At 29.2% G+C, this 21772-nt stretch overlaps 1 protein-coding gene across 1 annotated transcript in view; it reads left to right on the top strand.

The window, feature by feature from the left end:
* CSN7 (COP9 signalosome subunit 7) overlaps positions 1-21772 on the top strand; it is a 165692-nt gene that overhangs the window by 135006 nt on the left and 8914 nt on the right. The window contains exon 3 of the mRNA XM_075310315.1: positions 18886-19106. Coding sequence (XP_075166430.1) covers positions 18886-19106 — 221 coding nt within the window. The remainder of the gene's footprint in view (positions 1-18885; positions 19107-21772) is intronic.

Genomic DNA, 21772 nt, shown 5'->3' with positions numbered 1-21772 from the left:
TACAAACACATGGACTTATATTATTTTTTTTTATAGAAAAGCAATAGCTATCATCATCGCTGCTTTAAAAACCATTTCAATTATGCAGGAAATAATCCATGTTGGTTGGTTCGTTGATATGTGTGTGTTTTTTTGTGCTGCGAGAAATAGGTTAGGTTAAGTTAGGTTAGGTGGCAGCCCGATGTATCTCACGACGAGGCTCACTTAGACTATTCAGTCCATTATGATACCACATTGGTGAACTTCTCTCTTTTCAATGAGTGCTGCCTGATTCCATGTTAAGCTCAATGACAAGGGACCTCCTTTTTATAGCCGAGTCCGAACGGCGTTCCACATTGCAGTGAAACCACTTAGAGAAGATTTGAAACCCTCAGAAATGTCACCAGCATTACTGAGGTGGGATAATCCACCGCTGAAAAACTTTTTGGTGTTCGGTCGAAACAGGAATCGAACTCACGACCTTTTGTATGCAAGACGGGCATGCTAACATTGCACCACGGTGGCTCCCGAGGAATATGTCTTCGAAATATTTGCCAAAAATTCTACAATGAGATAGTTTGGATGTATGAACGTATGATTGTTAAATATGGCTCATAACAAATAACATACATGTATAATAAAAATGTGATGAGTTTTTACGCTACAATTGTCTGTTATCAGAAAAATTAATATTTGGTCCTTCGAGCTGAATAAAGTTAAAAATTTCCTAGGCCATTTTTTCCTGTGATACAAATAGATTTGCATAGTGTACTGTATGATAGTTAAATATGGCTCATAACAAACAACTACAATGAATTGTTCGCTACAAATATCTGTTCTCATAGAAATTAATATTTGGTCCTTCGAGTTGAATTAATTTTATATGTTCATAATCCATTTTTTCCTTTGCTAAAAATAGATAGGCATATATTATTATTTAAATTTGTTGAAAGAGAGATATAACCAATAAAATAAAAATATATATAAATCTTTTACCATATTTGTAGGCATTTGGTGAAAATGTACTAAGTATACTTTTAGGCGAATATGAGTTAAAGGAAACTGCATTTCATATTGAAAAATAAGTAGCAGTATGTAATATTGATGGATTATTTTCTGAAAAAAATAAAACTTTTTGGTGTTCGGTCGAAGCAGGAATCGAACCCACGACCTTTTGTATGCAAGGCGGGTATGCTAATCATTGCACCACGGTGGCTCCCGAGGAATATGTCATCGAAATATTTACCAAAAATTCTACGATGAGATAGTTTGGATGAATGGACGTATGATTGTTATATATGGCTCATAACAAATAACATACGTGTAAAATAAAAATGTGATGAGTTTTTACGCTACAAATCTCAGGAAAAATAATATTTGGTCCTTCGAGCTGAATAAATTTATAAATTTCATAGTTCATTTTTTCCTGTGCTACAAATAGATTTGCATAGTGTAATGTATGACCATATGATAGTTAAATATGGCTCATAACAAACAACTAGAATGAATTTTTCGCTACAAATATCTGTTCTTATAGAAATTAATATTTGGTCCTTCGAGCTGAAGCAATTTTAAATGTTCATAATCCATGTTTTCCTTTGCTACAAATAGATAGGCATATATCATTATTTCAATTTGTTGAAAGAGAAATATAATCAATAAAATTTATATAAATCTTTTACCATATTTGTAGGCATTTGGTGAAAATGTATTAAGTATACTTTTAGGCGAATATGAGTTAAAGGAAACCGAATTTCATATTGAAAAATAAGTAGCAGTATGTAATATTTATGGATTATTTTCTTAGTTATTCTTGTTGTCTACATACAATCCTGAAAAAAATCTGAAAAAAACCAAAATTTAAAAACATTCCCAAGGTAATCTGCACACCTATTTATGTAGCAACGTAAGATTTCAAAAACCTCCTGAAAGTATGCTATATATAAAATTTCTATATAAACTTTTTTACTTACAAATTTTCAAAAATTTCTTTGTAGATATCAAACCAGTACCATCCTAATGTGCGAACTTTGTTCAAATGCCTCCTGCAAGCAATTGTTTTTTTTGTTTTTCTTCAACATATGTACCCACCTCCCCCTGAACCCTGTGGTCCTTTACAATTAGCAAAACATTTATAATTTTTCTGTGATAATTTATCATGTGAAAATGAATTTTGCTACTTGAACTCATTCCATATAATTCTTTTAGGATATATAGAAAATAAAAACACAAAACAGCAAACATGTGAGGCATTGTACTCAAATATTTAAATGGAAAAACAGAAAAGGCTTCCTATTAAAAAAAGTAAATGTGGCAAGTTATTATGGTGATAACAAAATTTCAGTGACTTTTATTTGGATAGTTTTTTTTCTCAAGAATTTCGCGAGCAATTGAATTTTTCTAAAAAACACCATACGCCTAATAAATACTGCAACAAGGGGAAGGCGCTATATTTGTATACCCTCCACCATGGGATGGGGGGTATATTAACTTTGTCATTCCGTTTGTAACACATCGAAATATTGATCTAAGACCCCATAAAGTATATATATTCTGGGTCGTGGTGAAATTCTGAGTCGATCTGAGCACGTCCGTCCGTCCGTCTGTTGAAATCACGCTAACTTCCGAACGAAACAACCTATCGACTTGAAACTTGGCACAAGTAGTTGTTATTGATGTAGGTCGGGCCATATCGGTCCACTTTTACGTATAGCCCCCATATAAACGGACCCCAAAAATTGGCTTGCGAGGCCTCTAAGAGAAGCAAATTTCATCTGATCCGGCTGAAATTTGGTACATGGTGTTAGTATATGGTCTCTAACACCCATGCAAAAATTGGTCCACATCGGTCCATAATTATATATAGCCCCCATATAAACCGATCCCCAGATTTGGCTTGCGGAGCCTCTAAGAGAAGCAAATTTCATCCGATCCGGCTGAAATTTGGTACATGGTGTTAGTATATGGTCTGTAACAACCATGCACAAATTGGTCCACATCGGTCCATAATTATATATAGCCCCCATATAAACCGATCCCCCGATTTGGCTTGCAGAGCCTCTAAGAGAAACAAATTCCATCCGATCCGGCTGAAATTTGGTACATGATGTTAATATATGGTCTCCAATGACCATGCAAAAATTGGTCCATATCGGTCCATAATTATATATAGCCCCCATATCAACCGATCACCAGATTTGACCTACGGTGCCTTTTGGAGAAGCAAAATTCATCCGATCTGGTTGAAATTTGGTACGTGGTGGTAGTATTTGATATTTAACAACCATGCCAAAAGTGGTCCATATCAGTCCATAATCATTTATAGCCTCCATATAAATCGATCCCGAGATTTGGTTTTGGAGCCTCTTGGAGGAGCAAATTTCAGCCGAGTGAGTTGAAATTTGTGGAAGACAGTCTTTCGTACAAGTTTCTACGCAATCCATGGTGGAGGGTACATAAGATTCGGCCTGGTCGAACTTACGGCCGTATTTAGTTTTATTTATTATTTCTATAGAAAATTTTTTTCAAAATTTTATTTCTATAGATTTTTTTTTCAAAATTTTATTTCTATAGAAAATTGTGTCAAATTTTTTATTTCTATAGCAAATTTTTTCTAAATGTTATTTCTATAGAAAATTTTGTCAAAGTTTTATTTCTATAGATAATTTTGTCAAAATTTTGTTTCTATAGAAAATTTGTTGAAAATTTTATTTCTATAAACAAAATTTTGTCAAAATATTATTTCTATAAAAAATTTGTTGAAAATTTTATTTTTCTAGAAAAACTTGTCAAAAAAAATATTTCGATACAAAATTTTGTCAAATATTTATTTCTATAGAAAATTTTGTAAAACTTTTATTTCTATAGAAAATTTTGTCAAATTTTATTTCTAGATAAAATTTTGTCAAAATGTTATTTCTATAGAAAATTTTGCCAAAATGTTATTTTTATAGAAAATTTTGTCAAAACTTTACATCTATAGAAAAATTTGTCAAATTTTTATTCTATAGAACAATTTTTATCAAAATTTTCTTTCTGTAGGAAAAATTTTATTCCTATCGAAAATTTTGTCAACAATTTAGTTCTATAGAAAATTTTCTCAATATTTTATTTCTATAGAAAATTTTGTCAACATTTTATTTCTATAAAAATTTTTGTCAAAATATTATTTCTATAAAAATTTTTTTAGAAAATTATTATTGGAATTAATGAACTGCCTGAATTTTTTTTTTAATTGGTTGATCGTTTTGCTGCAAGTAGAGGATGCTGATGAGGAATGTGGTAATTCCGAAACGTGCGTCCATAGGGCTTTGCCCAAATAAATTTGATAAAAATTCTTTTCCTCTGTTGGTTAAGCTACACTTGTAGTTTAGTCAATACATGGTTTTAAGCTGAAATCAAAAAACCACACAATTTTATTTATATAGAAAATTTTGCCAAAATTTTATTTCTATAGAAAAATTTGTCAAAATTTTATTTTGATAATAAATTTTGTCCAATTTTTATTCTATAGGAAATTTTATCAAAATTTTCTTTCCATAGGAAAAACTTTATTCTTATAGAAAATTTTGTCAACATTTTATTTCTATATAAAAATTTTGTCAACAATTTATTTCTATACAAAATTTTGTCAACAATTTATGTCTATCGAAAATTTTGCCTAAATTTTATTTCTATAGAAAAATTTGTCAAAATTTTATTTCGATAACAAATGTTGTCCAATTTTTATTCTATAGGAAATTTTGTCAAAATTTTCTTTCCATTTTTATTCTTATAGAAAATGTTGTCAACATTTTATTTCTATATAAAATTTTTTTCAACAATTTATTTCTATACAAAATTTTGTAAACAATTTATGTCTATAGAAAATTTTGTCAAAATTTTATTTCCTAAGAAAATTTTGTCAACATTTTATTTCAATAAAAAATGTTGTCCAATTTTTATTCTATAGGAAATTTTGTCAAAATGTTCTTTCCATAGGAAAAAATGTATTCTTATAGAAAATTTTGTCAACATTTTATTTCTATATAACAATTTTGTCAACAATTTATTTCTATACAAAATTTTGTTAACAATTTATTTGTATACAAAATTTTGTCAAAATTTTATTTCTATAGAAAATTTTGTCAAATATTTATTTCTATAAAACATTTCGTAAAATATTTATTTCTATAGAAAATTTTGTCAAAATTTTATTTCATTTCATGTTAGCCTGATACCGAAACAGGCAATTGACGTCCAAATTGTATAATTAGATAAAATTTTATTTCTATAAAAAAAAATTGTCAAAAATATTATTTCTATAGAAAAATTTTTGAAAAGTTTATTTTTATAGAAAATTTATTGAAAATTTTAGTTTTATAGAAAAATTTGTCAAAAATTTATTTCGATAAAAAATTTTGTCCAATTTTTATTATATAGGAAATTTTGTCCAAATTTTCTTTCTATAGGAAACATTTTATTCTTATAGAAAATTTTGTCAAAATTTTATTTCTATAGAAAATTTTGTCAAAATTCTATTTCTATAAAAAATTTTGTCAAATTTTTATTTCTATAGAAAATTTATTGAAAATTTTATTTTTATAGAAAATTTTGTCAAAATTTTGTTTCCATAGATTTTGTCAAATATTCACCCTTATTCCTGAAGTCGCCCTCGCTCTCGCCGTCGCTTTTTGTCGTCTGTCGCTTTTAAGTCGTCTCGTCATTCAATTGGTATTCCTGTGAAGTGGCGACGGCGACGACGACGATTACTTTTTGTACCAATTACAATACTCGGTAATAAAAGGCCGATATCACTAGAAAACAAACAAAAAAAAACCTGATCGAATGAAATTTGCATCTCCTAGTAACTCGGGAGAACAAATCTACTCAAGTTGTGCCTGGTTATTATAGGTATAATACTAACGCCACATATCAAATTTCAACCAGATTGGATGCAATTTGCTTCTCTAAGAGGCTCCGCAATCAGCATCTATACCTAAAACTGGTCCCATATGGCCCATTCGCAAAACCATCCGACCTACATCAATAACAACTACCCAGCAAAAAAAGAGCTTCAAAAAAGTAGTTTGGATCCTCAATTTGTGATCCGGAAGTAGTGCAAACGTGGATCATCTCCAATGAATTTGATATGGGCTTGTCATAATTTTTACAAATTGAAAAACTTCTTCGCTTCCACCGGGGGTCCAGGTTCAGGATCTGTTGGCACCATAACAGAATGCCTTAGCACACTCAGCCACAAATGCCATTGAACACGATGCATCAAAACGTCTATTCAAATGTTTGTGACATGAACCTAGTATGACACCACGCATGACATTCTAACCACTTCCTGAGATGTTCTTTATTATTATGAATGAACAAATAAAGAACGCTGGTTCAAGTCTCACCAGCGGAAATTTTTTTATTAAATGTTTTTCTAAAAAAAATATTTTTTTAATGTTATACAGCAAATTCAAATCCCAGCGGAGATGATTTTTTTTGTTATTATTATAATTTTTTTTTTGCGAAATTTAATTGTCCAAAACTTAAATTTTCACTTAAAACGGCCTACTTGCATACTTTCTAAGACTTATACAAATGGATTACTTCGGAAGTGACAAAAAATCGTTAAGGGATCCCGGAATGCGCTTTAAAGGAAATGTTTGTGGAGTTGTCCAAAAGGACTACATAGGAAGTGGAAAAATCTTGATGGGGGATCCGGGATGCGCTTTAAAAGAAATGTTTGTTCGTGGAACAACTTCCAAAGTTTTTGCTGGGTATTTGTACAAAGTTTAAGGTTGATAACTTGTTTCGATCCGGTGTTAGGATGATTTCAACAGAAGCGCGGAAGGACAAAATTTTCTATAGAAAAAAAAATTGACAAAATTTTCTATAGAAATAAAATTTTGACAAAATTTTCTATAGAAATAAAATTTTGACAAAATTTTCTATAGAAATAAAATTTTGTAAAAATTTCCTATAGAAATAAAATTTTGACAAAATTTTCTATAGAAATAAAATTTTGACAAAATTTTCTATAGAAATAAAATTTTGACAAAATTTTCTATAGAAATAAAATGTTGGTAGATTATTTGTGGCGATATAGACCAATTTTTGTGTGATTGGAGATCGGCTATATATATAACTATAGACCGATATGTATCAATTTTGCATGGTTGTGAGAGACCTTATACTAACACCACGTATCAAAGTTCAAACGGATCGGATGAAATAAAATTTTGACAAAATTTTTTATAGAAATAAAATTGTGACAAAATTTTCTATAGAAATAAAATTTTGACAAATTTTCTATAGAAATAAAATTTTGAAAAATTTTCTATAGAAATAAAATTTTGATGAAATTTTCTATAGAAATAGAATAAAATGTTGACGAAATTTTCTATAGAAATAAAATTTTAACAAAATTTTCTATAGAAATAAAATTTTAACAAAATTTTGTATCGAAATAAAATTTTGAAAAAATTTTCTATAGAAATAAAATTTTGACAAAATGTTATATAGAAATAAGATTTTCACAAAATTTTCTATAGAAATAAAATTTTGACAAAATTTTCTATAGAAATAAAATTATGACAAAATTTTCTATAGAAATAAAATTTTGACAAAATTTTCTATAGAAATAAAATTTTGACAAAATTTTCTATAGAAATAAAATTTTTACAAAATTTTCTATAGAAATAAAATTTTTACAAAATTTTCTATAGAAATAAAATTTTGACAAAATTTTCTATAGAAATAAAATTCTGACAAAATTTTCTATAGAAATAAAATTTTGACAAAATTTTCTATAGAAATAAAATTGTGACAAAATTTTCTATAGAAATAAAATTTTTATAAAATTTTCTATAGAAATAACATTTTGACAAAATTTTCTCTAGAAATAACATTTTGACAAAATTTTCTATAGAAATAAAATTTCGACAGAATTATGTATAGAAATAAAATGTTGGTAGATTGTTTTTGGCGCTATAGACCACTTTTTGTGTAATTGGAGATCGGCTATATATAACTCTAGACCGATATGGACCAATTTTGGCATGGTTGTTAGCGGGACAAATTTCAACCGAATCCGATGAAATTTGCTACTCCAAGAGGTTCCGGAGGTCAAATTTGGGGATCGATTTATATGGTGGTTATATATAATTATGGACCGATATGGACCAATTTTTGCATGGTTGTTAGCGGGACAAATTTCAATTTTGCATGGTTGTGAGAGACTTTATACTAACACCACGTATCAAAGTTCAAACGGATCGGATGAAATAAAATTTTGACAAAACTTTCTATAGAAATAAAATGTTGACAAAATTTTCTATAAAAATGAAATTTTGACAAAAACTTTCTATAGAAATAAAATTTTGACAAAATTTTCTATAGAAATAAAATTTTGACAAAATTTTCTATAGAAATAAAATGTTGACAAAATTTTCTATTGAAATAACATTTTGATAAAATTTTCTATAGAAATAAAATTTTGACAAAATTTTCTATAGAAATAAAATTCTGACAAAATTTTCTATAAAAATAAAATTTTGATGAAATTTTCTATAGAAATAGAATAAAATTTTGACGAAATTTTCTATAGAAATAAAATTTTAACAAAATTTTCTTTAGAAATAAAATTTTAACAAAATTTTCTATAGAATTAAAATTTTGACAAAATTTTCTATAGAAATAAAATTCTGACAAAATTTTCTATAGAAACAAAATTTTGACAAAATTTTCTATAGAAATAAAATTTTGACAAAATTTTCTATAGAAATAAAATTTTTATAAAATTTTCTATAGAAATAACATTTTGACAAAATTTTCTATAGAAAAAAAATTTCGACAGAATTGTGTATAGAAATAAAATGTTGGTAGATTGTTTTTGGCGCTATAGACCACTTTTTGTGTAATTGGAGATCGGCTATATATAACGCTAGACCGATATGGACCAATTTTGGCATGGTTGTTAGCGGGACAAATTTCAACCGAATCCGATGAAATTTGCTACTCCAAGAGGTTCCGGAGGTCAAATTTGGGGATCGATTTATATGGTGGTTATATATAATTATGGACCGATATGGACCAATTTTTGCATGGTTGTTAGAGACCATATACTAACACCAGGTACCAAATTTCAAACGGAACGGATGAATTGTGCTTCTCTAAGTGGCTCCGCAAGCCAAATGGGGGCTATACGTAAAAGTGGTCCAATATGGCCAGTTTGCAATACCATCCGACCTACATCAACTACTTGTGCCAAGTTTCAAGTCGATAGCTTGTTTCGTTCGGAAGTTAACGCGATTTCAATAGACGGACGGACGGGCGGACATGATTAAATCGACTCAGAATTTCACCATGACGCATAATAATATACCCCCATCCTATGGTGGAGGGTATAAAACTCGGAACAAATTTAGTTATAGCTCCCATATATATGTATCGCATGATATGGGACACTTTTTTTACTAACCGATCATCGTCAAATGTGACAGTTTTAGATGTAGCTTCCATATATATGTATCGCCCGATTTTCCCAAATTTGGCCATTAATCCCTTATTCATCAACCGATCTTACTCAAAGTTGGCAAAATCTAATTTTCTATTGTACGAACTATACCAGCAAAGAATCAGTAGTCTGGTAACATTTCTGAGGGTTTCAAAGCGTCTCTAAGTGGTTTCACTGCAATGTGGAACGCCGTTCGGACTCGGCTATAGAAACGAGGTCCCTTGTCATTGAGCTTAACATGGAATCGGGCAGCACTCAGTGATAAGAGAGAAGTTCGCCAATGTGGTATCACAATGGACTGAATAGTCTAAGGGCGTTTTCGTTTCGCTAAAAATGTGTTGCCTTGGTGTTACACTACTTTTTCCCTCAATACATGTTCACTGAAATGAAAGTGTCATTCCAAAGTTATTGCTAATTCATAATATTGTGAGGAATACAGGATCCAAAATCTATGACAGTGTCCTTCATAGTTGGCAATCAATTTCGAGAATGTTGCACCTTTTTCCCCAATCGAAATCGCTATAAGTGAGCCTGATACATCGGGCTGCCACCTAACCTATGTTAACCTAACCTAACCTAACCTAAAGAATCAGTAGTAGAGAAGTTAAAATAAAGAACACCTTTGTTAAATATCTCAACATTACGGCAAAATATCCATTTTCTTTTTCTGTGCTTCGTCAGGTTTTCTAAAATATTTGTATTTGTCAGATATGCATTTTATCATGAAAAATTAATCTTTCTCTTTTCGTTTTCCTGCAGCATACAAAACTTTCCAAGAAAGAAGAAGAAGAAGAAAAAAACACGATTTCATTTTCTTCTTCTAAACTTAGTATATGAAAAATGCCAAAGTTGCAAATAATTGTAATAATGAATGACACTCATCTTTAATAACACTAGAGTGAAGACCAGGTGACCTAATTTTGGTGTCTTTCTATAATAATAGAAGAACAAAAAAAAAAAAAAACTAAAGAAATATGTATAGACTTGGATTCATGATAACTAAAACTTTAAATACAATTTCATTCATTTAAACACCCAAACGACTTTGTAGTATTCCAAGTTTTATTTGTGTAGAAAAAGACTAATGCAAAAATTTTACGATCTTTACTTCCAGATTTCATTGTAAACTATCTTCAAATAAGTTCTCTTATTTGAAACTTAGCTTTATTAATTTTCATAGTCAAATTATAAAGTTTGCCTAAATTTTTTATTCAAGGAAATTCTGTTGTATGCAAAGAGTTTACAATAAATTCTAAGATTACTTAGGCAATATTCAACATTGTATGATGATAGCAGAAGGCATGTAAGAACTAGGTTTGACAAAAACTTTAGCTTTTTCTCTAAGCAAAGGGTGATTTTTTAAGAGCTAAAGGACTATTTAATAAAAAAAAAAAATAAAATTCAGAAAAATACATGAATTTTTAATTTGAATCGATAGTGCGTTCTATATAATTTAATGTCTAAAGATTATTTCATGCAATTCCCAGCAAACAAAAAAAATTGGAAGTTGTTCCACAAACATTTCTTTTTATGCGACTCCCGGGATCCTTCTACAATTTTGTTCCACTTCTGATGAGGCCCTTTTGGAAAAGTCTTAGAAAATACACTATTTGGTCGTTTAAAGTGCAAGTTTAATTTTTTTTTTAAAAGAATAGAAAATCAATAAAAAAGTACAAATTTCAATAAAAAAAAAGTTAAAATTTCACCCCCGCCGGGATTTGGAGATATGCCATTTGACTTTCTAAATTAAGCGCTGGTGAGATTTGAAACTGCGTACTTCATTTTTTATTTATAATAATAAGAAGATTTATTTCGAGGAGTAGTTAGGATGTTATTCCTTGATGTCAAAATACGATCATGTCACAAACATTTGAATTTAAGTTTCGATGTATCGTGTTCAATATGGGGTTTGTGGAAGCATTGGAAGATTTTGCCTGGCCTCCAAAATTCACATTTCTGCTTATTTACATATCCCAGCAAAAAAAAATGGAAGTACTTCTAAAGCACTTACAAAAATGTCCTTCCAACGATGTTCTCTATTTTAACTGCACAGGAAGTTATTTTAATTAAATTTTTATACCCTCCACCATAGGATGGGGGTATATTAACTTTGTCATTCCGTTTGTAACACATCGAAATATTGCTCTAAGACCCCATAAAGTATATATATTCGGGGTCGTGGTGAAATTCTGAGTCGATCTGAGCATGTCCGTCCGTCCGTCCGTCTGTTGAAATCACGCTAACTTCCGAACGAAACAAGCTATCGACTTGAAACTTGGCACCAGTAGTTGTTATTGATGTAGGTCGGATGGTATTGCAAATGGGCCATATCGATCCACTTTTACGTATGAAATTAGGTACATGGTGTTAGTATATGGTCCCTAACAACCATGCAAAAATTGGTCCTCATCGGTCCATAATTATATATAGCCGCCATATAAACCGATCCCCAGATTTGGCTTGCGGAGCCTCTAAGAGAAGCAAATTTCATCCGAACCGGCGGAAATTTGGTACATGGTGTTAGTATATGGTCTTTAACAACCATGCAAAAATTGGTCCACATCGGTCCATAATTATATATAGCCCCCATATAAACCGATCCCCCGATTTGGCTTGCGGAGCCTCTTGGAAGACCAAAATTCATCTGATTCAGTTCAAATTAGGTACATGGTGTCAGCATATGATCTCTAACAACCATGCAAAAATTGGTCCACATCGGTCCATAATTATATATAGCCCCCATATAAACCGATCCCCCGATTTGGCTTGCGGAGCCTCTTGGAAGACCAAAATTCATCTGATTCAGTTCAAATTAGGTACATGGTGTCAGCATATGATCTCTAACAACCATGCAAAAATTGGTCCACATCGGTCCATAATTATATATAGCCCCCATATAAACCGATTCCCAGATTTGACCTCCCGAGCCCCTTGGAAGAGCAAAATTCATCCGATTCGGTTAGTCGATTTAATTCACTTTTAGTTCATTGAATTATTACGTTGTAAGAAAATTTCCGTGACTTTAATAATTGTTTGCGTACGTACATAAATGAAGCATAAAGATTAACTAAATTCGTGTCTCGCACAAAATAGTTCAGAATTTCTTACAATATGTAGAATGAAATTTCTTTAAATTTTTAAATTTACTTCAAATGCGCCCATTATAAACTTCGTATGGCACTAAAGACATTTTTGCAATTTTAAACTCCAACTTCTTCCTGCAAACTACGAAATTTTCTTTAAAAAGTGAAAAATTATAATTTTGTCTAATAAATTTTCTTGAATTTGAGAACAATTATTAACCTATTTTTGTGAAATCGGAGTGACATCTGCGTTTCTAATACAGTCTAGTTAAAAAAAAATTAATACATTTTTTCTAAAATTGAGTAAAATTTTCTTTCCTGGTGGGTTCACTGTTGTTTCAGTGTACCTCCGGATGACAAATTGGGGATCCAATCTACTTTTTTGGCATCTATTTTTTTTGTATTGTTTTTTTGCTTGCTATATGTTCAACGCAACTGCTCCTCGCCACATTTCGGCCGGGATCTCAGAAATAAATGCTTGTCTTTCAATGCCTCAATTGAAGCGGGCTGTTTTGTATAGACATGCGATTTATGACAGCCCCACAACAAATAGTCAAACTGCGTTAACTCGCACGATCTAGGCCGTCATTCGACTGGTTCCGAATGTGAAATAAAATGTTCATCGAACTTGTCTCTCAATAACTCCATTGTTACACACGCTGTGTGGCGTGAGCCCCAATGTCATGTAAGACAAGTTCTCACCTCACCTCATTCACGGCTATGTTACGATTGGCGTCATCTTTGAGTAAGTACGGTCCAATTATGCCATCACATTCAAAATACTGAATGCGGGTCACACCTTAAAAATCGATGCAAATTCAGTGCAACGGCTGTTGAAATGGTGGACATCCGTCCTATGACAAGCCCATGTTAAATTCATCGCTTTTACTCATATTTTGCATCGCTTCCGGATTCTACTTTTTTGGCAAAAAGACGAAAGCTAAAAAATTACCCTTTACATGTAGAAACATACATATTTATCTCATCATGTCCTGGTCACTTAGTCGACTATGCTACATAGCTGGATTTCCAGTACATTTTTCACCATCATCAACCTTGTTGTGTATTCAATTCTGCATGTCAAAAAGCGATTTGTCCCCTCCTCTTTCCTTTATCATTGAGAAATGAAGTTGTTCATGTCATTGTAGTTTCAGACACACAGAAGAGCATCAATGATGCTTAGTAGCAAATGCTTTAAATGACCATATACACAGGAAAAAATATCACCAAAATATTTCCAATTAAAAAGTTAATTGAAGTTGAAAAATTTTTCAATTAAAAAATTAAATGATACAATTAACTTTTTAACCAAACTCGAAAGACTAAATCAGTTAAAAAAGTGATGGATTTTTTTTTAGTTTTTAAATAAAAATTTATTTCAAAAAATAATTTTTTTAATCAAACTAAAAATACTAGGTCAATTAAGAAAGTAATTAAAAATATATACGTTTTTAATTAAAAAATTAATTGAGTTCTGCATTCAACATCAATTAAATTAAAACAAAAAAAAAATAATTGAAATTTGCTAATGAAATCATTTGTTAATCAAGCAATTTTTTGGGGCCAATTACAACTGTGATTGATACTATCATTTTCGTGATTGAAGACATTCAATTAAAAAATCAATTGGATCAATTAATTTCGTGTTTGAATTAGAAAAACAATTTTTGTGTGTGTGTAGTCATATGAATATAAATCGGGCGAAAGATATATCTAAAACTGAACTAATTTCAAATTTGGCGTGCATGGTTAGAATGCTACTCCATGTGAACAATTTCACGTAAATCAGGCTAAGACTCTGGCTTCTGAATCCATATAAGTGCATATATGGCGAAAGATATATATGGGAACTATATCTAAATATGAACCGATTTCTTCCATACTGACCCAAAAACACATACTTGTACCAAAATTGAAGTCGATTGGACTAAAACTGCGACCTAGTCTTTGATCATAAAAATTGGTTCACCAACAGACGGACATGGCTGGATCGATTCAGGGGCCTTCCCTGAGCATTAATACACACTGAATTTCCACGGGATCTGATGAAATTTGTTCCTCCAAAAGGCTCTGCAAGCCAAATCTGGGTAACTACTTGTGCCCAGTTTCTGCTAAAGATTTCTACATGTAGGAGCTATATCTCATTTTACACCTACAGTATTAGTATCACGGCTGCTACTCGTGCCAAAAATAATCCACCAAAATTTGAAAAAATTTTTACCAAAAATCTACAAGTTAACAAAAAAAAATTATTTTGAAGTTGTTGATCAGATTTTTGTGGTTAGTATATAAAAAATTTAGTTTTATTCGAAATAACTATTTTATCTTAAATTTATAATAAAATTTTGTTTCTATAGAACAGGTTTTCAAAATTTAATTTCTATTGAAAATTTCGTCAAAATTTTATTTTTATAGAAAATTTTGTCACATTTTATTTCTATGGAAAATTTTTTAAAAATTTTATTTCTATAGAAGATTTTGCCAAAATTTTATTTCTATAGAAAATTATGTCAAAATTTTATTTCTATAGAAAATTTTGTCAAAATTTTATGTCTATAGAAAATTTTGTCAAAATTTTATTTCTATAGAAAATTTTGTCAAAATTTTATTTTTATAGAAAATTTTGTCAAAATTTTATTTTTATAGAAAATTTTGTCAAAATTTTATTTCTATAGAAAATTTTGTTAAAATTTTATTTCTATAGAAAATTTTGTCAAAATTTTATTTCTATAGAAAATTTTGTCAAAATTTTATTTCTATAGAAAATTTTGTTAAAATTTAATTTCTATAGAAAATTTTGTCAACATTTTATTTCTATAGAAAATTTTGCAAAATTTTATTTCTATAGAAAATTTTGTCAAAATTTCATTTCTATAGAAAATGTTGTCAAAATTTTATTTCTTAGAAAATTTTGTCAAAATCTTATTCTATAGAAAATTTTGTCAACATTTTCTTTCTATACAAAATTTTGTCAAAATTTTATTTCTATAGAAAATTTTTACAAAATTTTATTTCTATAGAAAATTTTGTCAAAATTTTATTTCTATAGAAAATTTTCTATAGAAAATTTTGTCAAAATTTTATTTCTATAGAAAATTTTGTCAAAATTTTATTTCTATAGAAAATTTTGTCAAAATTTTATATTTATAGAAAATTTTGTCAAAATTTTATATTTATAGAAAATTTTGTCAAAATTTTATTTCTATGGAAAATTGTGTAAAAATTTTATGTCTATGGAAATTTTTTTAAAAATTTTATTTCTATAGAAAATTTTGTCAAAATTTTATTTCTGTAGTAAATTTTGTCAAAATTTTATTTCTATAGAAAATTTTGTCAAAATTTTGTTTCTATAGAAAATTTTGTCAAAATTCTATATTTATAGAAAATTTTGTCAAAATTTTATTTCTATAGAAAATTTTGTCAAAATTTTATTTCTATAGAAAATTTTGTCAAAATTTTATTTCTATAGAAAATTTTGTCAAAATTTTATTTCTATAGAAAATTTTGTCAAAATTTTATTTCTATAGAAAAGTTTGCCAACATGTTATTTATATAGAAAATTTTGTCAAAATTTTATTTCTATAGCAAATTTTGTCAAAATTTTATTTCTATAGAAAAGTTTGTCAAAATTTTATTTCTATAGCAAATTTTGTCAAAATTTTATTCTTATAGAAAATTTTGTTAAAATTTATTATCCACAGAAAATTTGTCAAAATTTTATTTCTATAGAAAATTTTGTCAAAAATTTTATTTATATAGAAAATTTTGTTAACATTTGATTTCTATAGTAAATTTTGTCAACATTTTATTTCTATGGAAAAATTTGTAAACATTTTATTTCTATGGAAAATTTTGTAAAAATTTTATTTCTATAGAAAATTTTGTAAAAATTTTATTTCTATAGAAAATTTTGTCAAAATTTTATTTCTATAGAAAACTTTGTCAAAATTTTATTTCTATAGAAAATTTTGTCAACATTTTTGTGATAGAAAATTTTGTCAAAATTTTATTTTTGTAGGAAAGTTTTGCAAATTTTTTTCTATAGAAAATTTTGTCAAAATGTTATTTTTATAGAAAATTTTGTCAAAATTTTATTTCTATGGAAAATTTTGTAAAAATTTTATTTCTATGGAAAATTTTGTAAAAATTTTATTTCTATAGAAAATTTTGTAAAAATTTTATTTCTATAGAAAATTTTGTCAAAATTCTATTTCTATAGAAAATTTTGTCAAAATTTTATTTCTATAGCAAATTTTGTCAAAATTTTATTTCTATAGAAAATTTTGTCAAAATTTTATTTCTATAGAAAATTTTGTCAAAATTTTGTTTCTATAGAAAATTTTGTCAAAATTTTATTTCTATAGAAATTTTGTCTGAATTTTATTTCTATGGAAAATTTTGTAAAAATTTTATTTCTATAGGAAATTTTGTCAAAATTCTATTTCTATAGAAAATTTTGTCAAAATTTTATTTCCATGGAAAATTTGGTCAAAATGTGATTTCTATACAAAATTTTGTCAAAATTTTATTTCTATAGAAAATTTTGTTAAAATTTAATTTCTATAGAAAATTTTGTCAAAATTTTATTTCTATAGAAAATTTTGTCAACATTTTATTTCTATAGAAAATTTTGTCAAAATTTAATTTCTATTGAAAATTTTGTCAAAATTTTATTTCTATAGAAAATTTTGTAAAAATTTTATTTCTATTGAAAATTTTGTCAAAATTTTATTTCTGTAGAAAATTTTGTCAACATTTTATTTCCATGGAAAATTTTGTCAAAATGTGATTTCTATAGAAAATTTTGTTAAACTTTTATTTCTATAGAAAATTTTGTCAAAATTTTATTTCTATGGAAAATTTTGTCAAAATTTTTTTTCTATAGAAAATTTTGTCAAAATTTTATTTCTATAGAAAATTTTGTCAAAATTTTATTTCTATAGGAAATTTTGTCAAAATTTTATTTCTATAGAAAATTTTGTCAAAATTTTATTTCTATAGAAAATTTTGTCAAAATTTTATTTCTACAGAAAATTTTGTCAAAATTTTATTTCTATTGAAAATTTTGTCAAAATTTTATTTCTATAGAAAATTTGTCAAAATTTTATTTCTATAAAAAATTTTGTAAAAATTTTATTTCTATAGAAAATTTTGTCAAAATTTTATTTCTATAGAAAACTTTGTCAAAATTGTATTTCTAAAGAAAACTTTCTCAAGACTTTATAACTGTAGAAAATTTTTGCACATTTTTATTTCTATAGAATATTCTTGCAAAAATTTATTTCTATAGAACATTTTTCTCTAGTAAATTCTTGCAAAAATTTATTTCTATGAAAATGATTGCAAAATTGTATTTCTAAGAAAATTTTTGCAAAATTTTATTTTTAATAAACTTTTGGCAAAAATTTATTTCTAATATTTTTGTTTTTAACAAAAAGTTTTATAATAGAAGTAACGATTTTTTCGGAAAAAAGTCATGATTTTTCATGAAATTTTATTGGCAGCCGCCCTGGTTGTGGCTGTGATGGGCAGAATTTCTTGGGTATGTTTTGCTTGATTGAAGAACATTGCTGAGTCAGGAACAACTCTTCATTTCCGCAATCCAAAGATTTTTACGCCTTTGTACCAGAACATTTAGAACAGCAGCATGGATTTGCATACAAAAATGTAATTAAGATTGTGTGATGAAGTGTTTTGCAATGCATTGTCCTTTTAATTGCTTGTGCACACACCTAAAACAATGGGTTTGTGAATTTTAAATTTATAAAGAGATTGAAGTTGCAGTTTCCTAATGAGAGATTCTTATAGAATTGGTAAATGGCATAAAGGAAAGTTTGTAGTTGTAAGGCATTAAGAGTTTTAAAATTGTACAGGCGGCAATTGTTGATTTTAATCATGTTACTCATTTGAAAAAAGTGGCACAAGTAAAGTCTAATGTCGGGCGGGGTCACCACTATGTAGACTAATACCCTCTTTATTCTGTCATTATTGTTATCCTCTTGTGAGTTATAGGATTGAGTTTATTTCTCTTTTGGAGGCAAATCCTTCGCCACGTTATTAATATTGTTAAAAGTCAATAAGATTCGCGTTTTGATTTCGTTTTGTTTCATTTCCATACAATGATATTCACACCACAGCCATATGTAAAGCATCCCCTCCATTGATGACTATAAAATTTCCATGGTTCTATTTATATTTTTCTAAACTCTTTGTCGTCTAGGGAAAATAACCTTGTCTAATAATTCTTTCTGATATATCTGAACATATGTATACACATGAATATCTAAGCTAAATTGTTCTTTGTCTTGTTTTTTTGTTTCATTGCAGATATCATTCATGGCAAATTGTTTCAGAATAATCGCTTCTTGGAAATCGATTATGCACAGGGTCGTGATATACCCCCAGGTTATACTACAAAGATAGCAAAAACTTTGCAGGATTGGGTTGATTCATGTGATGCCATATCCACTTGCATTGTAGAACAGATAAAACATGCAAATGCAGAGAAATCCAAAAAATTGGATAATAAAAAACAAATCGAACAAAAGGTATGTACAACTCTTTGAAGAATCGGTAAGGTGAAATGATTGAAATTGAGAATGCAACATGTGTTGCATGCACTATGGTTAATGGATTTAGTTTAGTTTTATACGGAATTTCTTTTTGTTCTCTATTGATATAAACAAATACCATTGAGATTGGAAAATCATTTGCATATCACTGTCATTGATACGCATTTCCCTTAAGCCATTGAATTCAATTCTAATTGAAAAAGTTTCGAATTTCATGTATTGTTTTGCAAATGATACACAATTTGCTGCCTTTTAATTGAATCCACTCAAACTGGATAAAAGTTCGCCAAATTAACTTTAAAATGCTTTTCTTAACCTTTTAGTGGAGAAATGGTTAGGAAACTCTGACATTATTGAAAAAATACCATATGTCATAACCAAATACCAATTGTCATTGACAACATTTGCAGTGATCTCCATCACAAAACCTTCTTTTCTGCTTGAGTTCCAAATTTCTTTATTGAATAAGAACTTACATCTAGAATATTTAAAATCTTAACTCAATCTAGAACAAGACATAGGACGTACGAGGGCGGTTCGGAAACTTCTTAGCCTATCAATGAAAGAGAATAGTTAATTTTTCAAAAATTATTTTCATTTTTCAATATAATCTCCTGAAACTTCAATACACTTACTCCAACGCTTTTCTAGCAATTCTATCCCTTGATTAAAATAGTTTTCCTCAAGGTCTTCAAAATAGTGGTTTACAACCGTAATTGCATCTTTATTTGAGGTAAAACGCTTGCCAGTAAGGATTTTTTTTAGATTTGGGAACAAGTAAAAGTCACTGGGAGCTAAATCAGGAGAATAAGGTGGGTGGTTGAGCAACTCGTACTTTAATTCGTTGATTTTAGCCATTGTTAAACGCACCAGCGTTGTCTTGATGAAAAATTATTATTTTGTGTTGTAAGCCAGGATGTTTTTCTCGAATTTGTACATTTAATTGATCCAAAAGGTTGAAATAGTACTCTGAATTTATTGTTTTACCCTTTTGCAGATAGTCAATCATTAAAATACCTTTGAAGTCCCAAAAACCCGTTGCCATAAACTTAGGTTAGGTTAGGTTAGGTTAGGTGGCAGCCCGATGTATCAGGCTCACTTATTTAGACTATTCAGTCCATTGTGATACCACATTGGTGAACTTCTCTCTTATCACTGAGTGCTGCCCGATTCCATGTTAAGCAAGGGTGCTGCCCGATTCCATGACAAGGGACCTCCTTTTTATAGCCGAGTCTGAACGGCGTTCCACATTGCAGTGAAACCACTTAAAAACTTTTTGGTGTTCGGTCGAAGCAGGAATCGAACCCGCGACCTTGTGTATGCATACACATACCATTATGAATTTCTTGTCCCGATAAACCTTTTTTATGTAAATATTTAATGACAGCACGCATTTCTAATTTTTCCATTGTAAAAAAGTTGCGGATGCGTCTTTTTGGAACACCTGTTTCTATATGAAGGAGTTGCCAGATCGAAGGAAGATTTAACACGTGTTCATAACAGAGATGGAAGTTTCCAAAACACTTAACCTTTTTCTGTTTACACCGCGCTTTTTGTGCTAGGCTAAGAAGTTTACGAACTGCCCTCGTAGATTAAAACCACTCAGAGATTCCAAAGAATATTTGTTTTGAACAATCAATACCAATCTATACACGCCAAACTATACATGTTTCACTACTGGCGAGTAGATCTTTCCGTAATCTTCAGTGTAGATCTGGCTGAAGGAGATGACTCAAATTGGGTCTTATATGCACTGAGTATTCCTCAAAAAAAAAAAAAAAACAAACGCTCGGGAATTTCAATAGTCGTAGATAATCGGGATCCGTTGGTAAAGTTGAAGTTGTTAAAATATAGCTCCAAGATTTCTTGGCTGCTTCGTGTCGGTAAAAGCTTCGGTTTAAGTAGCACTATACGAGTCATTAGTAATTTTGAGTTCGGAATTAGTTTAGGATCAGTTTGGGCAATGAGGTCTAAGGTAGCCAGCCCCTATCGTAGAGAGTTCGTAGGGTTCTCACTGAATCACATAATGTAATTCTGTGCTGGGTACCTGGACACTGTAGAACAATGGAAAATTAAGTAGCAGTTGTGCTGGCTAAGATAGCACTCGAATAATGTCCTTGCCAACGTTTTTCCTTCGCTATTTTCATACCTATGCAGGAATCTTGTCAAATTTGATGGACTATGTCGGGGACATTGGGTTTCCTCGGAGGGTTTGCGAACAAAGTTGATATTGGACGAAAATAAAGCGGACGTCTGATGGCTATGGACAGATAGGAATTGAGGTTTTCAATTGGCATTATAACTGGGCATAATTCACTTGGAAAATATATGTTAAGAATAGGTCTTAAAGATGGTTATATTTGTAAATGGTAACATATATCGACCCGAAAGTTGCGGAAGAATCGTACCACTTCCCAGTAAAAAAAAGCGTCGCCAAAAAGGTAGTGAAATGTAGTACAAAATTGACGCAGAAGCGATGAATTTAACACGGGATTGTCATAGGACGGATGTGAACCATTTCAACAGCCGTTGCACTGAATTTTCTGTTTTTAAACTTTTTGAAACAAAAAAAAATTAAATTTACCCATTAAAAATAAGAAAAAAGCGATATATAAATAATTGTATTAAAAGAACATCCTGTG

Source organism: Haematobia irritans, chromosome 5 (assembly GCF_050003625.1).
Source record: "Haematobia irritans isolate KBUSLIRL chromosome 5, ASM5000362v1, whole genome shotgun sequence".
Taxonomy (NCBI): Eukaryota; Metazoa; Arthropoda; class Insecta; order Diptera; family Muscidae; genus Haematobia; species Haematobia irritans.
The sequence above is the reverse complement of the archived record's forward strand: the minus strand, read 5'-3'. Positions and strand labels throughout refer to the sequence as shown.